General features: G+C 38.5%; 1 protein-coding gene across 1 annotated transcript in view; it reads right to left on the bottom strand.

The window, feature by feature from the left end:
- Positions 1–1559: 1559 nt before the first annotated feature.
- Positions 1560–17911, bottom strand: part of LOC104307838 (rap1 GTPase-GDP dissociation stimulator 1) — a 35113-nt gene continuing 18761 nt past the window's right edge. The window contains exons 6-13 of the mRNA XM_054163678.1: positions 17638–17763; positions 16878–17021; positions 12922–13056; positions 9148–9273; positions 5034–5173; positions 4002–4128; positions 2897–3025; positions 1560–1761 (exon numbers count right to left, since the gene is read on the bottom strand). Of these exons, the coding sequence (XP_054019653.1) occupies positions 1628–1761; positions 2897–3025; positions 4002–4128; positions 5034–5173; positions 9148–9273; positions 12922–13056; positions 16878–17021; positions 17638–17763 (1061 nt within the window). The 3' untranslated portion in view covers positions 1560–1627. The remainder of the gene's footprint in view (positions 1762–2896; positions 3026–4001; positions 4129–5033; positions 5174–9147; positions 9274–12921; positions 13057–16877; positions 17022–17637; positions 17764–17911) is intronic.

The following is a 17911-nucleotide window of genomic DNA, read 5'->3' on the forward strand; positions in this document are numbered from 1 at the left end:
AAGTCTGGATCACTTCTAGTAAGAAATACTTAATTTGAATGTGGCTATTTGGTGTGTGTGTGTGTGTTTAGGTACATTCCAAGATGCTATTCTGGAGTCAAGATTATCTGAAGCTATTTTGTACTTTGATATTGGAAGTGTAGGATGCTCATAGCACTGTGTGCTTTATGCTGGAGGAACCTTCACACAATTCAACTCGTGTTCGTTTCTTCACTTCTCCCACTACGTGGCCAAGATCTTGTGTTACTAGGTGACTTATCTGAGGTAATTTTATGAAATTCCCTTTATCAGGAGTACTTCTGAAAGTGGTATTGGGTGGTGAGTATAGTCTGCTAAGCAGTGTTAACAAGTTCTGCTAGTTGGAAAGCTTTTGCGGGAACTAAGTTGTAATATTTCCTTGCAGATATAATTGTTTGTCAACAGGAGGCCTTGTTAACTTCAAAATACTCCCTACTTTAAAACAATTTTGTGATGGTTAGCACTTCATGGTTTTTTCCTCAGTAACTTTTACCGCTGGTTACAAAACAAGTAGTTGTTCTCTGGTTCTTCACTATTTACCACTGCAAGGTTGAGAATTTGATCTCCTGTGTCTTGATTGTGTGACTGAATGTACTTGGAACTGCTTCTAAAATGCTCTCATGGGAACAAGTTGTGCAATAGATCCTGTTACCTTTTTTTTATCAAGCAGCCATTTTTTAGTATGAAAGGATTCTGTAGAAATATCCAGAGACAATTCTTTTACTACAATTTTTCATTAGCATCTAAAGTTAAACCCAGCTTCTCTTAGTGGAGATGAAGAAGTGGCAGCTGTCTCCAAATCTTCACACAGACCCATTTGTAATTTCTAAGTAGCTTTAAGTTGTATCTTGGCCAAGCACTATATGGATAGTGAGCACAGTTCCTTGTAAACTTTACTTCTACTGAGTCTCGTTACAGTAGCTACAACTCTGAAATTAGGACAGGACCATGACCTCAGATACTTGAGGATATAGCTTGTGAGGCTAAGCAGATGAAGGCTCTGAAATGAGCTTCAAAGTTGGAAATTGAAAGGGAAGTTTGTTTAAAGGTGCAGTTTTGGGGTGCTTCTAACCTGTTCAGATAACAACTGGGCTCACGGGTTGTTTCACAACATGTAGAACTTGAATTGGTGCCAGATAGCCCTTGGCAATGTTTAAGCTACAGCTCTCACCTAATCTAAATCCTCTTGTTTCAGATTGCATGGTGTAAGTTTTAGATAATTTTTTTAAATTATTTTAATTTCCCATTGATACAAGTAAGTTGTGGGTGGTGTCCTGATATGAGAAAACCAAACAGCAAAAATATTTTACCAAAGTGACGATTGCCTGGTGCTTCTCATGTAGTATCTTAGAAGACCACTCACATGGCAAGCTTTACTCTTACTGATGTTGGTAACTCAGTGGAGAGCAGCACTGATGCAAGTATCTGTAGGCCAAATAGGTAAGAAATTTTTTTGGTATGTACATTTCTAAAAGCAGAAGCTGTACATGAGCTTTAGAAGTGTTGTTTATGTAGCAGCAAGACAAATACAAAGTAGGGTTGGCAAAGCTGGTATTTTATTGCATTTGCCTCAGCAGCAGGGCAGGGTTGCTGTGGGGAAGAAGGGAGTTTAGTGGGGTGTCTCTCCTCTAAGAATCTGTAATGTTGTGACAGCTTCCTTGACCACATTTGCGTTGCTGTGACTACAGAGTTCTTCAAGGGTTTCTTTAACCTTGTCCTCTTCTATTTCTTGTCTCAGATCACCTAAACAGGAGATGAAGTGCTGACTTTTAGTGATGTGCCATAGCATAGTGACTTACAATTGTTCTAAGATGAAAGTTAGGAATACTTGCTGGTGAAAATGAGCTGCTTTATTTAAGTAAACATTTCTCAGTAGATACCTTTCAGCCATTGGAAGTAATGACCAGGTTAAGTTGTTGTTTTGTTTTTGTTTTTTTTTCCCCGATTGACTTGCAAGAATTCAATGAACAAAAGAAAAGTACTGTGAAAATGTATTACATTATAGATCATATCTGCTGTGTCAGTACTCTGCAACAGCACTGAAGGATGCAGCTGCTTTTGCCTATTCCCATATTGTTGTGGCTACAGGGAACTAAGAGTATATGCTGCAAAATCCAGCTTGTCAGCCAATAGAGAGTGGCTCCAGAATTCAAAAGTCCTCTACCTTTGTGGCAGATCCTTGCCAGAGCACAGTTGTTGTTTTCAGTTTACATGATTGATATATTAAAATGTGAGAATCTGCTGTGAAATCTTTGGACTTCTGGGTTGAAGTGGTGGTTTAGTAAGTGCTGCTCATACAGAGTAAGTCTGATCTTGTTCAAAGCATTTTAAGTCTTCCGCTGTGCACAAAGTGAGTGAAACTGGAACCATATTGTTCACGTTTTACTGAAAGGTACTGTGCAAAGGCAGCGTTACTACAATTGCTGGTTTATCTCTGCTTTCTGGTTTGCTTACAGCATAGGCAGAAGAAATATACATCTGCCTCTGGAAGATGGTACTCCATTTCTTTGAACACAAAAATGCTGTAGTAACAACAGGACCTGAGACTGCCAGACGTGTGTGGTGACTTTGGACAAAAGATGTCTTTATTCCAAAGCACAAATTTTGCTTTTTCAGAATTTGATTATGCCATTTACTCTCTAAAATAAAGCCTCTTTTAATTTTTCATTTTTTAAACAATTTATTCTTTTGATGGTTTAGTCAGCTTTCTAATAAAGAAGCTGCTGGCTGGGATTTTTGGTGATCAATAAAGAGTGGACCTCCTTAGTATCCTTTACTGCTCACCAACTGCATCACAAACATCACATGTCAGTAACAGGAAAAACTGTATTTTCATCATAAATATAGAATCATCACAGACCACTTAAGAGGAAGTTACCTGAATTAAGAAGACAGCACAAAAGACTCATGGAGTTATATTTCACCTCAGGACTTGTATTATTATCTTGTAGAAGCTTGTGTAAGCTTTGAACTAGCTGTGATTCCTTGAAAGATTCTTCCAGGACTTCTGGAAAATAAATAAATACCCTAATTGTTACCTGAAAAGAAGCTAGAAAGAGAACATGCTTGCTTTTTTAAAATAAAATGTTTAACTATCTTCCATTTCCAAGTGGTTAAGGATGTCTTGGGCATTGCTTTCTCTGCTGGAGAATATTTTCTGTGTAGTATTTCTCTCTCAGCCTCATTCTAGAAGACAGAGCCTGTATGTTATAGAGCATGCAAAATAATGTCATACCAGATTGAAATGATCAGCACTAGAAATTTCGATTTGCATTAGTTGCCCAGTCAAGTTTGAGAGCCTTAATGGTGGACCAGACAGTAACACGGATTCATTACTCTTTTGCTTTTAGGCAAGGCAAATTCCAGATGTCAGGATGACTATTAGTTTTCAGTTTATCTTTTGATGTATGTAGATTTCCCTCATGACTGTTTTCATTGTGATAAATTGATAACTGTTTTAAATGTGCTTAGTCATACAGGAAAAATCTCACTGTCTGTCTGAAAATAAGCTCAGTGGAAGTAGTTAGAATACTTACATTTGTTTCATTTGCATTGTCTTTTCTATGCTTCTACTTTATTCTATCCTACATTCAGATATCTGTACTCTGAAGATTACTTTCTCTGTAGTCTCCACTGACCACGTAAGTCCATTATTTGTCATTAATTTTGCCTTCCTTCAGATGTTCTAATCTTTTTCTCTACTCATCTTTGCTTTTCCTGTTTTTCTAGGTACACCTTTTTGTGTAGGTTTCTTATCCATACAACCTGATCATTTGACTCTACCATAAACAAAAAATCTCCAGGGAATTTCTGAAACCTACTGCTTTTGTGATCTGGGTGGCTCACCTCCTTTATTTCATGCTGAAGAGGTAAATCTAGACAAGAAATGCTTTTTCTTGGGTATTATATAGAATTAACAGCATGAGACTATTTCTTAATAATTGAGGATCTGGCACAGATAAATACTTTTAGGAAGAAAATACCTAAGTCAATTGCAGATGCTATTGCCAAAGCATTCAGAGCCTCATTCTGCATGATAGTGTGCTCACTTGTTGCCATGGAAACCAGATGCTTCACTCCTTGTGCCTCCTGGATGGCTTTGACCACTTCCTGTTAAAGCAAAAGTAAATCATCACAGATAGAAATTTGACTTACGAATACAGCAGAATGAAGACAGAAATGAGATGCACCCTTCAGCATCTGTATAGATGGAAATCATTTACCTGTTGCAATGTAAACTGATAGTTGAAGACTAGAAATAATGTTGCTTTTCACACTGGTATATGTCTGCTTAGGGCTGGTCTAGTTTACTTGGAATATGAATACTTATGTATATGTATATCTCTAAGATGAGAGAAATATAGATTTCTTTTTTTAAGGCTTTACTTTGACCTTATTCCAATTTTTCATTTCAAACCTTTAATCTAGCAAACATCAGTTTTACTTCATTGAAGCCTGTGTAGATACCTACTTTATTTTAATCAATCCCTCAAAGCAAGGCGTGGTTGGGATGCCTGGGTATCATAGTATGAGTTACAAGAAACAGAAGCTTGTTCTAATATGCCAGCAGATAAATCATGACAGCTTCATCCATCACTGGGTTAGATAGTGGGCTGCTTTGAGCTCCTGGAGGACTGATGTTGGGATGTGCCTGGGTTATCTTTGCCACTTTAATTTGAAATTTGAAGCTAATATTTATGGAAATACAAAAGCTTTACCTGCTTACCATTTGTCAAGCCTTGCTGAAGGAGGGTAAGAGTTGACAACTAATAATAGGTGACACTTCTACTCATTTCTTTGCTCTGTCTGTGGCTGTGGAGAGCACTGGTCTCCTGCTTCCCTCCCCCTTACTGGTATTGAGGCAGTCTAGAGAGGGGTTTACCGTTAGCCTTCATATTTTTAATAGCAGAGCTGTGTGTACTAGTTTGTATTTAGCCTCTATAGTTATATTTACAAGCTTTCAAAAGGTAAGAGAAGAATAAAACAGAAATGTATCAGACCAACAGTTCTCGTACTTGTGATCTGTTGTGACGCAAGATTGATGCTAGCAGACGATTTGCTTCTCCATGAATGCTGCTGTGGTCGTTAGCAGTGCACCATTGCACAAGTCTGTTGAGCAGCATGGGGTCTTGGCCCAAAATTTCAGCCGCATCAGCTGAAGAGAAAAGCATCAGTAGGAGACATTAAAAATCAGATTTCTTAGACTTTCTGTTACAGAAATATAAATGTAGAAGTAGCCAGGACCATAGCCCTGAGCTTACATCCTTTAAGAACAGTATGTAAAACCTCAGCCTTTTAAGGGATCCTGAAGATGCTTACCTGAGGAATGCCAGTTGTGTTTGGGCAACTCTTGGAGATAAAGGTCAAAGTAAGCTGTTCCAGTAGACTTGTACTTTTAATAGGCTATTGAAGCAGGGCTTGAAATAAGCAGCTTTGTGTCTTTGAAAGCAAATATTCTGTTGCTGTACTGAAGTCTTTATGAAGACTATCCCTTTCCTGTTTCATTTCTTGCACTCGCTCTGAACCCTGCACAGATGTAATCATGGGCTCTTCAGAGCCTGTTCTTCCTTTGACAGTGCTCTCTAATGGTGAGAATTGCTGTTGGTAGCATGTGAGAAGCCAAGTCTTCTCAAGCCTTAACAATGTGTGTTTAAGTGTGTATTAGGCATCATCAAAGCTTTCCCCCAGAGTTTGGAGGAGCCTTTTGTGTTCCTCTGTCTCAGGAATCCTATCTCCAGACTTACTGGAGTATTAATCTCTGTCTGACATCTGGGATAAAGAAAACTCAGTAGATAATATTTCTGAAGAAGTGCAACTCCAACAATATGCTGTGGTTTGACTTGTTGCTGCTAATGGAGAACACTCTGAAAGCTCTTAGAAGTTCAGCAGCTGAAGGAACTTTATTCATGCTCCATATTGCATAAGTTGAACACATGGTTCCATGTGAGTTTTCTTGCATTTCAGCAGTTAATCTCTAAAGTGCTGTGGATCAGAAGTGACTGACTGGTAGAAAGTGGTTTCCTAAGCAAACAAAAAATGCAGGTATAAGGATGCTGAAGACTCCTAAGTAATCCAGATGCCTTAAGCAAGGGTTGAAGCCTGAGAACATCCTGGTAGATACTGCCTCAGTAATTTCAGTTTGTTGATTCTGTTCAGTACTTAAGTCTTTGAAATTGTTCATCTTAGTTAAACTGGAATTTCCCTCTGAGTGAAGGGTACCGTGAGAAGGATTAAGTAAGAATATGCATGGCTTACACTGCCTTTTTTGGTAGGAATTGAGTGCTCCCTGATTTGGCTTTGAGCACAAAAGAGGTGTTCTGTAAACTGCCAAACCACTGTTTCCATGTATTCCAGCTGATGATGAACTAAGAGTAGCAAGTTGAGAGGCAACAGTGTTCCTAAGACAGGTGCTCACTTTTGACGTGGAACTATTCTATTTGCAAAATATACACCACAGTCATAACATTAAATTCAAATTTAGTAGTCTTATGCAGTTAATTATAATTAACAGGTTTTCTTGTTGACTTATTTTGGTAAGTTTTAAGTTGTGTTCTGTGCCTGTCCCCCACTCCTTGATGCTTGAGGACCAGAGCAGATGAGCATTGTGCATTGAGTGCTCAGAAGAGGGAATAAAAGCCTTCATGAGAGGTGTATGTTCCCCAAGAAGGGATGTAAAGGGGCTGTGAGCTTTTCTTGATATTTCTCTGCTTTTACAATCTTAAAATAGTTCCAGGCCTGGAACAAGGTAACCACGGAGATCCTTGCTCCTTTGGAAGCAAATTGAGAAAGAGAAAAATGGGGAGAGCCTTCATGGTTTTAAGATACTGTGAAGTTTGCCTCTTGGAACTTTGCTGTAGCAAAGACTTGAGGAAGAGACAACATTAATGTTTTTGGCTGATAGGGGCATCACCTTGCTCCTTTTTCTTTAACTATCTCTTTCTATTTGTGTTGAAAGGGTCAAAGAGAGCATTCACCAGAAAGTTGCTGTCAATAAGTCACATGATGATATTTTGCAGGAACTGTAAGTCAACCTATACTCTTTCTATTTTAGGGAGAGATGTGAGGATGGATGGACATTTCATATTTTCAGTTTGTCTGGTACACTAAGAACAATAAACAGGTCAAAATCCCACAAAGAATCTGGGAGTTTGTAGCCTAGTTGAACATGTTTGTTTTGAGATAAGAGTTACATGTTATTGCACAACCACCTGTGTATTACCTCCTTTAATAAAAGGGCTTTTGTTTCTACGTCAGCTGTTACGTGTTAGTCTGAGGAGATTATGATAATCCAGGTTAGTACAGACAGCTGAAGAGGTAAGAGAATGGTGAATGGAACCAGTGTAAGAGGTTTGTTCAAAGGAGGTATCTTGACTCTGACAGAGACTTCCAGATGTCTACCAGCAATAGAGCCAAACCCAATTAGTTATTAACAGAAACAGGAGGACCTTTTAACTTGAAAAATACCAGATTTGAATAGGCTGTTTGTATAATTGAATTTTCAGGTGAACTGAAAGTCCTTTGGCTGTTGAAGTGCACAAATTCTCCTCTGAAGCAAAACAGTTTTAGGAACAGGAGTTAATGTCTCCTTAGGCTAATGAAGCTGACAAATCTGCCTGCAGTTTTCTATATTTAGAGACCTGCCTTTTCTAGTCTGTAGGCCTCAGCATGCCCAGTGACAAAGTAATGAATTTATAATAGATAATGCAATTAACTAATTTAATGTGGACTTCTTAGATGTGTATTCATAAATGTTTCAGTCTAAGTTAATTAAAGGAAATGTTAGTTCATGGGCAAACAGAATAGCAAGTAATTAAAAGTGGGAGAGTTCTGTACTCATTGGCAGCAATGGGTAAGCACTGAATAATCTTTTACTACTCCACACTTCAATATCTGCAGTTTCAGATTCAGAAGGGGTTGTTTTTGTTTCGGTTTGGGTTATGTGTGTATGCACCAGATTCTGAATTCATGCTAAAGCTAGTAAATAACATTGAAGGAAGGTGGTGAAAACCCCATCATTTTAGCAATATGATGTCTCAAATTTAGAAGCTAAATAATCTCACTTATTAATTCAGATACAACTTCAGAGAAATGACCCTTTAATGACTTCCTTCAAAGCTTGAGAGCAAGAACGTTGTTTCTCTGTCTTGTAATGTCAATTTCTTGCTGTGGTGAAATATAAGTGAAAGCAGTTTTTTTTCTGGACTGAAACCAGTGCAAATTAATGAATGCTAGCTGTAAATTTTATATTGTGTATAGTCATTTGAAAAAGAATGCTAGTAACTGCAGACACCACCTTCATATGGCAGTGGCTCACATAAGTGCAGCATGGAGTATAGAAGATTGTGATGTTTTCTCCTTCCATATAACTAAGGAATTTGTGATTGCAGTTGTTCCATACCAGCTGTCATTTCCCAGTGCAAAACTGATGTAGCTTTCCTGATTCTGTTTTTCACCTATTTCTTGTTATTCCTGCACATCAAGGTGGACTGTACTGATTAGTGTTCTAGAGCAGCTATGCTGGTCATACAAAAGAATTAGAACACTTAGTAAAAAACCCTGACCCCACAACACTTATTTTTGTGTATCTTGGTATATAGAAGCTAGAGAAATCTAGGGATAAAGTGCAAGTAGATATTCCCATATTTCAACTTGCAAAGTAAATCAAACATTTGAGCCCCATCAGCAAGATAAATGTGGCAACATGTATAGAGAAAGTGTGGCTGGTAGAAATTCCTCCCCACCCCAGCTCTCTGGATCCTTTTATATCCTCTGTTTCTGTTGATTTGCTTGCTTGTAATTTGGCCCTCTAAATCTGTAGCTTGGCTCTTTAGCATCATACTCCTGTCTTGCATATGTATTTATTGTAGAAATCACCTTCATTTTAGGCCTTCGCCATTTCTCATTGACAGCTGCAGACTATTCCATTAGGTTTGCTGCTCATCTACCATTGAGGCTGACTAGGTAAGTATGGAAGGTTGGCAGCCTCAGGTAATCTCTGTTGGAAACTCTCCAGATTAAATGGAGTTAGGTTAGCAGGACACTTAGCCTGTAGTCTCCTTGCTAGATCCATTGTCTTGGAGGGGGAGGAGAAGGGTGTGTGACATCAGTAAACATTGTCCTTTCCCCTACCTTGACCATCTGCTAACATCCGTAGTGTTCCAAGAAGCTTAAACTGCGCAGGAGGAATCTCTGACCTTAGAAGTGACTGAATCCGTTTTGTCACACCTTCTTCCAGCATTTGTACCTTGTTAACAACTAGGAAATGGAAAAAGATGTATGGCTAAGTAACTGCACAAGCATCTGAAAATGTAGATAGGACATAACAGATATTGTGAATTTTCTCTATTATGTTTTTAGCAGAACATCCAACTTGTTAGAGTGCTCAGAAATGAAATCAGGACTACTTGACTAGGCTTTTCTTCTGAGTTAAAACTTAGTAGGAATTGCTGTTACGATATTTTGGTTACTGTTCATCTCAGCCCTGCTTGGAATAAAGTGCATGAAAGAGGATAAACAGAACTACTGCTTCTCTTTCTTCTTGAGGATTATCCATCCACTCACCTGAGCAAATTTCCTGTGCTTGCTCATCTTAACTGTACAGGCCTCAAACAGCCCCAGGGGAGGTTTAGGTTGACTATTACACAAAACTTCTTCACTGAAAGGGTTCTCAGACCTTGGAACAGGCTCCTCAGGGAGGTGGTTAAATCCTCATCCCTGGAGGTGCTTCAAAGAAGCAGAGATACGATGCCAAGGGACATGTTTTAGCACCAGCCTTGGTAAAGTTACATAATAATTGGACACAATGATCTTAAAGGTCTTCCCAAACAGAAACATTCTGTGGCCACATGGCAGGGGTGATTTACATAGTGATACTTCTTGAGAGTAGATTTTCCTTCTGTATCTGAGCTCACTGGTCCCCATTCATTCATGCCTTTGTTTCTGTAATTTCCTAATTCTTGTGTCTGTGCTCCAGTTGCGTTGGTGCAGTAATCCCTGGTAATACTCTGAAGCTTGTCTGGAAAGAGTCCTAATGCTGCTTAACTGTGTTACAGAAAGCTCTTTCTCCAGAGCAATTTTCCTCTTCCTTTCAGGAAAACTGAGAAGCAGACACAAGTAACTTCCTCTTTAATACTGTCATTTGTCATTGACACAGACTATTTGGTAAAGCATAATGGGTTTTAGTGGGTTTTGTTCTGGTTTTGTTTTGGTTTTTTTATAAGCACCTGTTCTCTTTTATGATCATTTGCAAGTGTTGGCCCATAAGTGATTTGTTTTACAATTTGGGTTTGCACTCCTGTTTGTTTTGTTTTGTTGTGCAGTGTAGGAAAAGGATTTTAAGTGCTGTGCATTGCCCAACACTTAAAGCATGCTGGGGAAGACCTAAAATGGTTTGTAATAGCCTCAAACAGAACAGATAATGAAAATAAACATTATATTGATGCATCGGTATTTTAAAATTCAGAGTTGCGCCTTCTAAAGCACAGCTGCAAAGAACATTATGATCTATGGGTACTATGTGTAGCAGGCAGTGATATAGGGGTGAACTTGTAAGTTGCAACCACATGTTTCTGGAGTTTTAGATCCTATTATCTCTGCATTTTATTTTCATTGCTTTAAGGAATCCTAAGGAATACCTGGGCTTGACATTGGAAAAAGTCAGTCTTGATATTTGTAGAGGAACAGGTTCTGTTGTGAGTTAGAACATGATCATCTCTGCTTGTCATCAAGGAAAGCTACATCAAAATAGCTATCTTTCAAGTGAGATTAATTACTATCTTTGCTGCTTATAATCATTAAATCCTATTGTTTGTACTGAAGTCAGAATTAAGCATTGGATACTCTTAGGCTTGTAGATAAAATCTACCTTTTCCTTCTAATAGGTAGTTACACTTTTGTCTGCTACATTATTTTCCCAATTTGAGCCTCATGGCTCACCAGGATTTTCCTGATTCCATGGTTATTGTGTAGCTCCTTTTTAGATTGTAACTGTTGTAAGGTAACTGGCACACATGGTTGAAATACTCATAGCAGCAAAAAACAATTGGCACAAACCTGCGCTGATGTAAATGGTGGTGGAAAATCTCTTCGGATAAATAAAATAGACATAGAAGTAGTAAGGGGCTTATGGTCTGAAATAAGTTTGAGGTTACTGAACAGATATGACTGGTTATTATGATCCAGTGTGTGGTAATACTGTAAGCCAAACTAAATTACTTGAGAGCATAACAAAAGTTATAGTTCTGTAGGCAGGCATCTGCAAGAAGAAATGAGAGTGTATAGGCTCTGAAAAGAAGCAGTAGAGGCAAAGTAGCAACTAGTATATTCTGAGGTTCTTACTTGTTCAAAGCCATGATTGTGTATAGAACTGCTAAATCAAGAATGCTGGCTAGCTTACGTATTAAAATTGGAGGACAACTTAGTTCTTTTCAGAAAACAGGGCTGTGCCCTAGTTTCATCTGGGATTGAGTTTTTTTTTCCTAGTAGATGGTACAATGCTGTATTTTGGATTTAGTGTGAGAATGTTGATAACACACTGTTTTAGTTGTTGCTAAGTAGTGCTTATTGTAAGTTAAGGCGTTTTCAGTTTCCCATTTTCAGCCAGTGAGCAGGTGCACAAGAAGTTGGGGGAGAGTATTGCCAGGACGGCTGATCCAAACAAGTCAGAGAGATATTTCATACCTTATGATATCATTTTCCATATATAACCTGGCCAGGAGTGGGGATTACTGTTCTGGCATCAGTCAAAGATGAACAATTGCATAGTGTATCACTTGTCTGATCTTGGGTTTTGTTTTCTCTTTTTGGTGTCTTTGTTACAATAATAATAGTAGCTATTATTGTTACTATATTTTATTTCATTTTAGTTATTAAACTGATTTTTATCTCAACCCATGAAGGTTTTCTCTTTTTCCAATTCTACTCCCATCTTACTGCGATTTGGGAGGAGTGAAGAAGCAGTTGCATGGGGCTTAGTTGCTGGCTAGGGTTAAACCATGAGGCATTGGTGTCATGCCTTTCTCTGGAGTACTGTGGGATGGTGTAAGGACTTTTGCAAGGTGCTGTACTGATAAATATCTAGCAAAACATTTTTAGCCTGTATTGCACTTTCACTTGGAAGCAGTAAATATGAGATGAGAAGCAGGACAGTTTTCTGAGGTGTATTAAAATACCACAAAAGTGTAGAATTGTTTGAGTTTGACGGGACCTTTAAAGGTCATCCAGTCCAACTCTTTTGCAGTACACAGTGACATCTTCAACAGGTTGCTCAGAGCTCCATGCAGCCTGACCTTGAATTTTTCCAGGGATGAGGTTTCTAGACTGCTCTGGGCAACCTGTTCCAGTGTTTCACCACCCTCATTGTAAAAAAGTGTCGTCTTTATAGCTAGTCTAAATCTCTACTCTTTTAGTTTAAAACCGTTATCCCTTGTCCTGTCTCAACAGGCCCAACTAGTTTGCTAGTACCTTTCTTATAGGCCTCATTTAAGTAGTCTAGTTACAAAAGTGTGTTACAAACACCAAATTTGCAAGGAATATTGACTTTAGAGAAGAGCAGCAGATCTCTGAAATCTGTACCATCTGTGATGTGATAGCTCCTCCCCATACTCTGTGTTTTAGGCTATAAACCCTGTTCTGCATTTTTCTCTTGAACTGCTGTATGCTGTTTATACAAAAGCATTTCAGCAGCTGGCAATGAGATCACATTTTATTATCTTTAAATTTTTAGTGTAGATGAGAAGTCCTGGTGAATTATTCAAATATGTCTCTGCAGGAGCAAAAAAGTCATTTGCCCCTCAAAATATAAGAGACTGAAATTGATGACTTCGAGAGAGCCGCACAGAGCTCCATTAAATGAACCATCTTTACAAAGCGTCACAGTAAGTTAACTTTCTTCAGATTCTGTACCTGGTATAGCAAGGTTGCGAAGTGCACTGAGCGCAGCGTGTTGAACAGAGACATCCCCACTCTCCACGTGTTTCTCCAGTAAGTCCAGAAGCTGGTCTATGACTCCCAGCTGTACCATTCGTACACAGTTGCCATCTGAAAAAAAAGAGGCAAAACCAAGCAGGTGAGAGAGAGGAGAAACACAATAGAAATTAGTAATTCAAATTTGAGACTTCAGGGAGTCTTTGCTTGGACTGTTCTTGTGTCTTCACAAGATTGAGACAAGTTTTTGCATTGTTTTTACAGCCTTCAGCTCTAGAGATGAGTGGGCATCAGCCACCCCTGAACTAATGCTGAAACACGTTCAAGTAAAGCTTAGCTTGAGAGCTTTCGAAGGACAATCACTGTCAAATTCAAACCCGTATGTTTTTCAGTCAGTTCCTTGCCCATGGTGCCCTATTTTTCCAATATGTGATGGAATACTGGTGGCATTTTCCATTTCTCCACAGGATAGCTTTAATATTTCATTGTTGCCATTTTACTGGTTTGACTATTGTGAGACCAGGGATCTTATCCAGCAATGGTGACTTTGGTATCAGTCAAATAATCTGCCATTAACTAATCATCTGAAGAATCAGGCCTAGGTTTTTCTGAACTTTTTTTGAGAAACCCACTTTCAAAATGAGAAATGTAATTGCACTGCACTCTCATGACACTGGGAAAATGAGTTGACCTAGAGAGTTCTGCTTGTGAAAAAGCAGAGCTGTACATTCCAAGGAACTACCATTTTACCCAGTACATGCTCTTCAGGTTTCTATCTCTCTTAGTTGAAAACCATTACCCCTTGTCCTGTCTCAACAGACCCAACTATAAAGTCTGCCCCTATCTTTCTTAGGCCTCATTTAAGTATTATGGTTATAAAAATGTTACGAATGTAGTTACAATAATGCTGAATGCTGTTTGTTAAAATGTGGCAAAACAGTGTGACTGATGTATAGAAAGACCACATCTTCACCTAAAGTAAACAGTTATCCATGGAACTAACATGCTTCGTGCCAATACAGAATCTGACCAAAAGTAGCTTTAAGTGCTTGTCCATGCTTGTACTAACTGCATGCTTAAGATGAACAGGCTTCTAATTTTCGCATGTGGCCCTAGTAATTTTAACACCCTTGCTGGTTTGAATGCTCTTTTCACCCTGAAGTACTAGAAATTTCTCCATGTTGTCTTTTTAACACTGCCTAGTATTCCTTTAATATCTTAGCATTTGAGTTATTATTTTTCCCCTGTGTTACTAAAGATTTTAAGTACTAATTTGTCAAATGGTTATAAAATATAAGCTTATATATTTTCATGAGGTAACTTGACAATTTCAGTTCTACTCATGCAAAAATCTCTTTATATCAATTTATGCATACATTCTCCAAAGCTTATGTTTTTCCTTGTGATAATTCAAATGTTTTCTTGTTTGGTCCTCACATTTGGAGATCACAGTATGTGAGGTAAGTCGCCCAGTCCTCTTTGGGAGCAAGTTCTCAAGGAATAGACTATCTCTTTTGATCTGACAAAATTCTACAGACAAAATAACTGTGATCTTCCTATAGACTAACCTTAATGGAATTTAATTTCTTTCCTCCTTTCAAACCAGAGAATGACAGAGCATTTTTTATTCTTGTAGTAAAGTGCAAATAGGTAGAACCCATTAGTGGTTGCCTTGCTTTGATTGTCACAGAGATCCAAATTGGTTCTCTCTCCTACGGGTTTTTGCTTGGATAGTAGCAGAGCCATCAATTTAATGGCTCATAGTTGGTCTGTTAAGAACAGCCACTTTCGTAGTTCCTGAAGCTGCCTGTCATCTTTTCATTGCCTCAGAAATCATTTGATGCTGAGATCAGATTTCCGTAGGACTTTTTTTTTTCTTCTTAGATTAAAGGCTGTGCATACATCAGTGGCATATGCTGGGGCCTGAGAGGGATTGTTCAGTTTTTCCACATAAAACATTTAATGGGTTGTGGGGAAGTTGGAGGGGGGAAAAAAAGGCAAGTCACAAAGCAAGCCGTTCAGCTGCATGAATTGAAGATAGCCAGTTTAAAGTCACTGTGTGGACTTTGTAGAGCTGGGATGGACAATGGCTGCCTCAGAGCAAGGTATAAGACAAGAAAGAAAGGGAGTCTAGAAAGGATATGGAGGGGAAGGGTAGAGATGTTTGTGTCATAGCTTGCTTTAAATGGGGAAAAAAAAAAAAAAAAAAAAAAAAAGCAAAAGCTGATAAGAGCAACTAACCAAACAGATGTGAGGAAGTAGTTTATGATAATTAATCACGTATTGATAGAGAAAGTTGAGCAATGCTGAAAAAAGCTCCTTTCTGTTAATTGAGTTTGAACCCAGTACAGAAGCTATCAGTGAGAAAGGACAGAAAACACAGTGGGTTATCTCCTGCAGACTGATGCAGCACAGTATGCCTTTCAGGAGTCTGTTTATAAGAGTCTCTCTGCATAATATTAAGGCTCATTGCTTTCTGTAATAGAATAGTGTGAAAGATGAAATGGCTTATCCTGAGATTTTTTTTTTTCTGCCCTAGGTGTTTCTGAGTAACTTTCCCTTTCTCAAAGTGACTTAAAACCTTAACCATCAATAACTTTGTGGGTTTGTTTCTTACTTCTAACAAATGCATTTGCTGTGAAATATATTCAGAGTTTCCCCTCTAATAATGTGAGATTTTAGGGAGGAGGGGCACACACTAATATGGAAGCTTGCATGCTTGACCACCTTCATTTTTACAATTCTGTCCCTCAAATTATTTCAGTATCATTAGTATCTGTAAGTTAAAGGTCTGCTGTCTGCTGAAGTGCAAGAATGTTACTGTTTCAGAGGCAGAGAGCAGTGAAATCGAGCAGTGTTGCTTTTCTGTCTGCACACAAACAGTAGCTTTCCCTTTTTGAAAGGCAGAATAACCAACCTTACTATGTTTTGGTAGAATTAGTAATAACTGTTGCTTCTGTCTCTGTAGCTGCATGTGTTTGGGTGTGATACAAATACCCACATTCTGGGAGATGATGCCATATCCCTTAGCAATAAAAAAAACTACTTTTCTGTGGTGTGATAAAGAAAACATCTCATGTCTGTTTGTAATTGCCCCCAAAGTGAACTGTTCTATTTGTACTTGGGGAAATTTGAATCAATGGTGATTTAATGATTGTTGTTATAGTTAATAATTTAAGACCTTTGAATTGTTGGCTGCTTTGGGACCGGAGTGCTGAGGGGTGGTATAAGTGTCTGGTTCTTAAGGTTTTATTCTTTAATCTGTATTGCCCAAAAAAACAACATAGCAGGGCCACCTAATCCAAGTTGCTGTTAGGTCTTCAGCCTTTTTGTGTTGTTCCTAAAATCAGCTTAAAGACTTAATGAAAAATCTAGGTCAGCAGTGTGTGCAGTCTGCTCCTAAGAGACAGATACAGAAATTGCATTAGAGGAAAGTCTTTGCATTTCATTTGTTAATGGAAGTGTTTGAAGCACATGTGGATTTGGAATAGTGAATGAGGAAACGTGAGTAGTACTGCGTGAACTTAATCTGTTGGTTAGTTTAAATTTAAAATTGGTTCTTAGACCAGCTTTGGAAGTTAAGTTTCAGAAGCAGGATGTGAACTGACAATCGCAGATACAGCTACAGTGGCCTGATGTTCTTGTGCTTGCAATTGCATTGTGTGTGGGAGTGGTCACAGTGGTATTAGATGACCTGAGGCAATATATGCTTGAAGGGAAGCATGGAAGCGTGAGCAGTAGGCTCCTATCAAAGTGAAAAAGCATGGTGTCTGAAAAGAATTGCCCCGAGGATTACAAAAAGATTGCAGATGTGTCCCTGTTAAGGAAGTGAAAGTGGCAGAGTGAATGGTAACTCCTCTGCAAAGGGGACTTTTTGATGTAGTTTCTTTATGTATCTGGGCTGAAAGTATTTATTTTATTTATTTTTTCTTTACCTCCAAGAAGCAGAGAGGCAATAAGATTTGATGCAGCCTTCAGAATGCATGTATCTTCAGCTTGTGAACTGCCCTTGAGCCTCAGCAGGATCTCAGACAACACCTCTTGCACTCCTGCCTCCACCAACTGCACTTTCAGAGCATCTGTAGAGATCACAGTAAAAGCACACTAAAAGCTTCTTGGGTCTTTTTAAAGTGTTTCAGACTAGGAAGCTAAATCCTTGAACTTTAGCCAGTCTTTTTTTCAGGTGCAGCCACTGTTTTGATTTTGTTTGTAACAGACATTCTGGTGCTAGGATGACACCAACACACAAGCTTTGCTCATTCTGCCTTGATCTTGGACATTTCTTGTGTTGGTAGTCATGAGTTTTCATTTCTTCAACATCTGTATTGGGTATCTAGGTATTTTTAATAAATTATTCTCAGTGCTTGTCAGACCACTTGGACAACTTTTATGCTATTTGGTTGTAATTTTTTTTTCTTATTAGAAAGAAAACTCTCTAGTCTGCTTTCCCCTTACACACCATGAATAATATGAATTTGAATCTGCTATATTATGGATCCAGTGAAATAGAGTGGAATGCTAGTCTCTCCTTCCTTTCTTGGTTGCCTTCAGTCTTGCTTAGGCCAGGATTTCATATGTTCTGAAGGGATTGCTAATTCCATTTGTAGGATCCCGTGGCAAACTCAGAACCCAGAGCTTAAGCTAAGTGCTAGTATTCTGTATCCCTTCATTCCTCTAAGTTGAAAGGAGCCTTACCATTTTCTGCAAGTGCCTGCAGGATCTCAAAGACTATTTCTAACCTCTCATGGCTTTCTGCTCTTCTCAGTTGTTTCACCAGCTGTTCAGCAACTCTTGTCTTGCTTAGAGCTTCCTTGGCAGTATCTGTGTATATGATAAAGTCAGGATTTTGATTTTTTTTCCATCTGTAGTATAATTAATATATCAAGTTGGCATACACAAGTTTGCTGTAGCAGTATATTTTCTGCCTTAATTAGATGGTTCTAGTCTTGGTGGGATCCTAAATATATAC

This window comes from Dryobates pubescens, chromosome 8 (genome assembly GCF_014839835.1).
Source record: "Dryobates pubescens isolate bDryPub1 chromosome 8, bDryPub1.pri, whole genome shotgun sequence".
NCBI lineage: Eukaryota > Metazoa > Chordata > Aves > Piciformes > Picidae > Dryobates > Dryobates pubescens.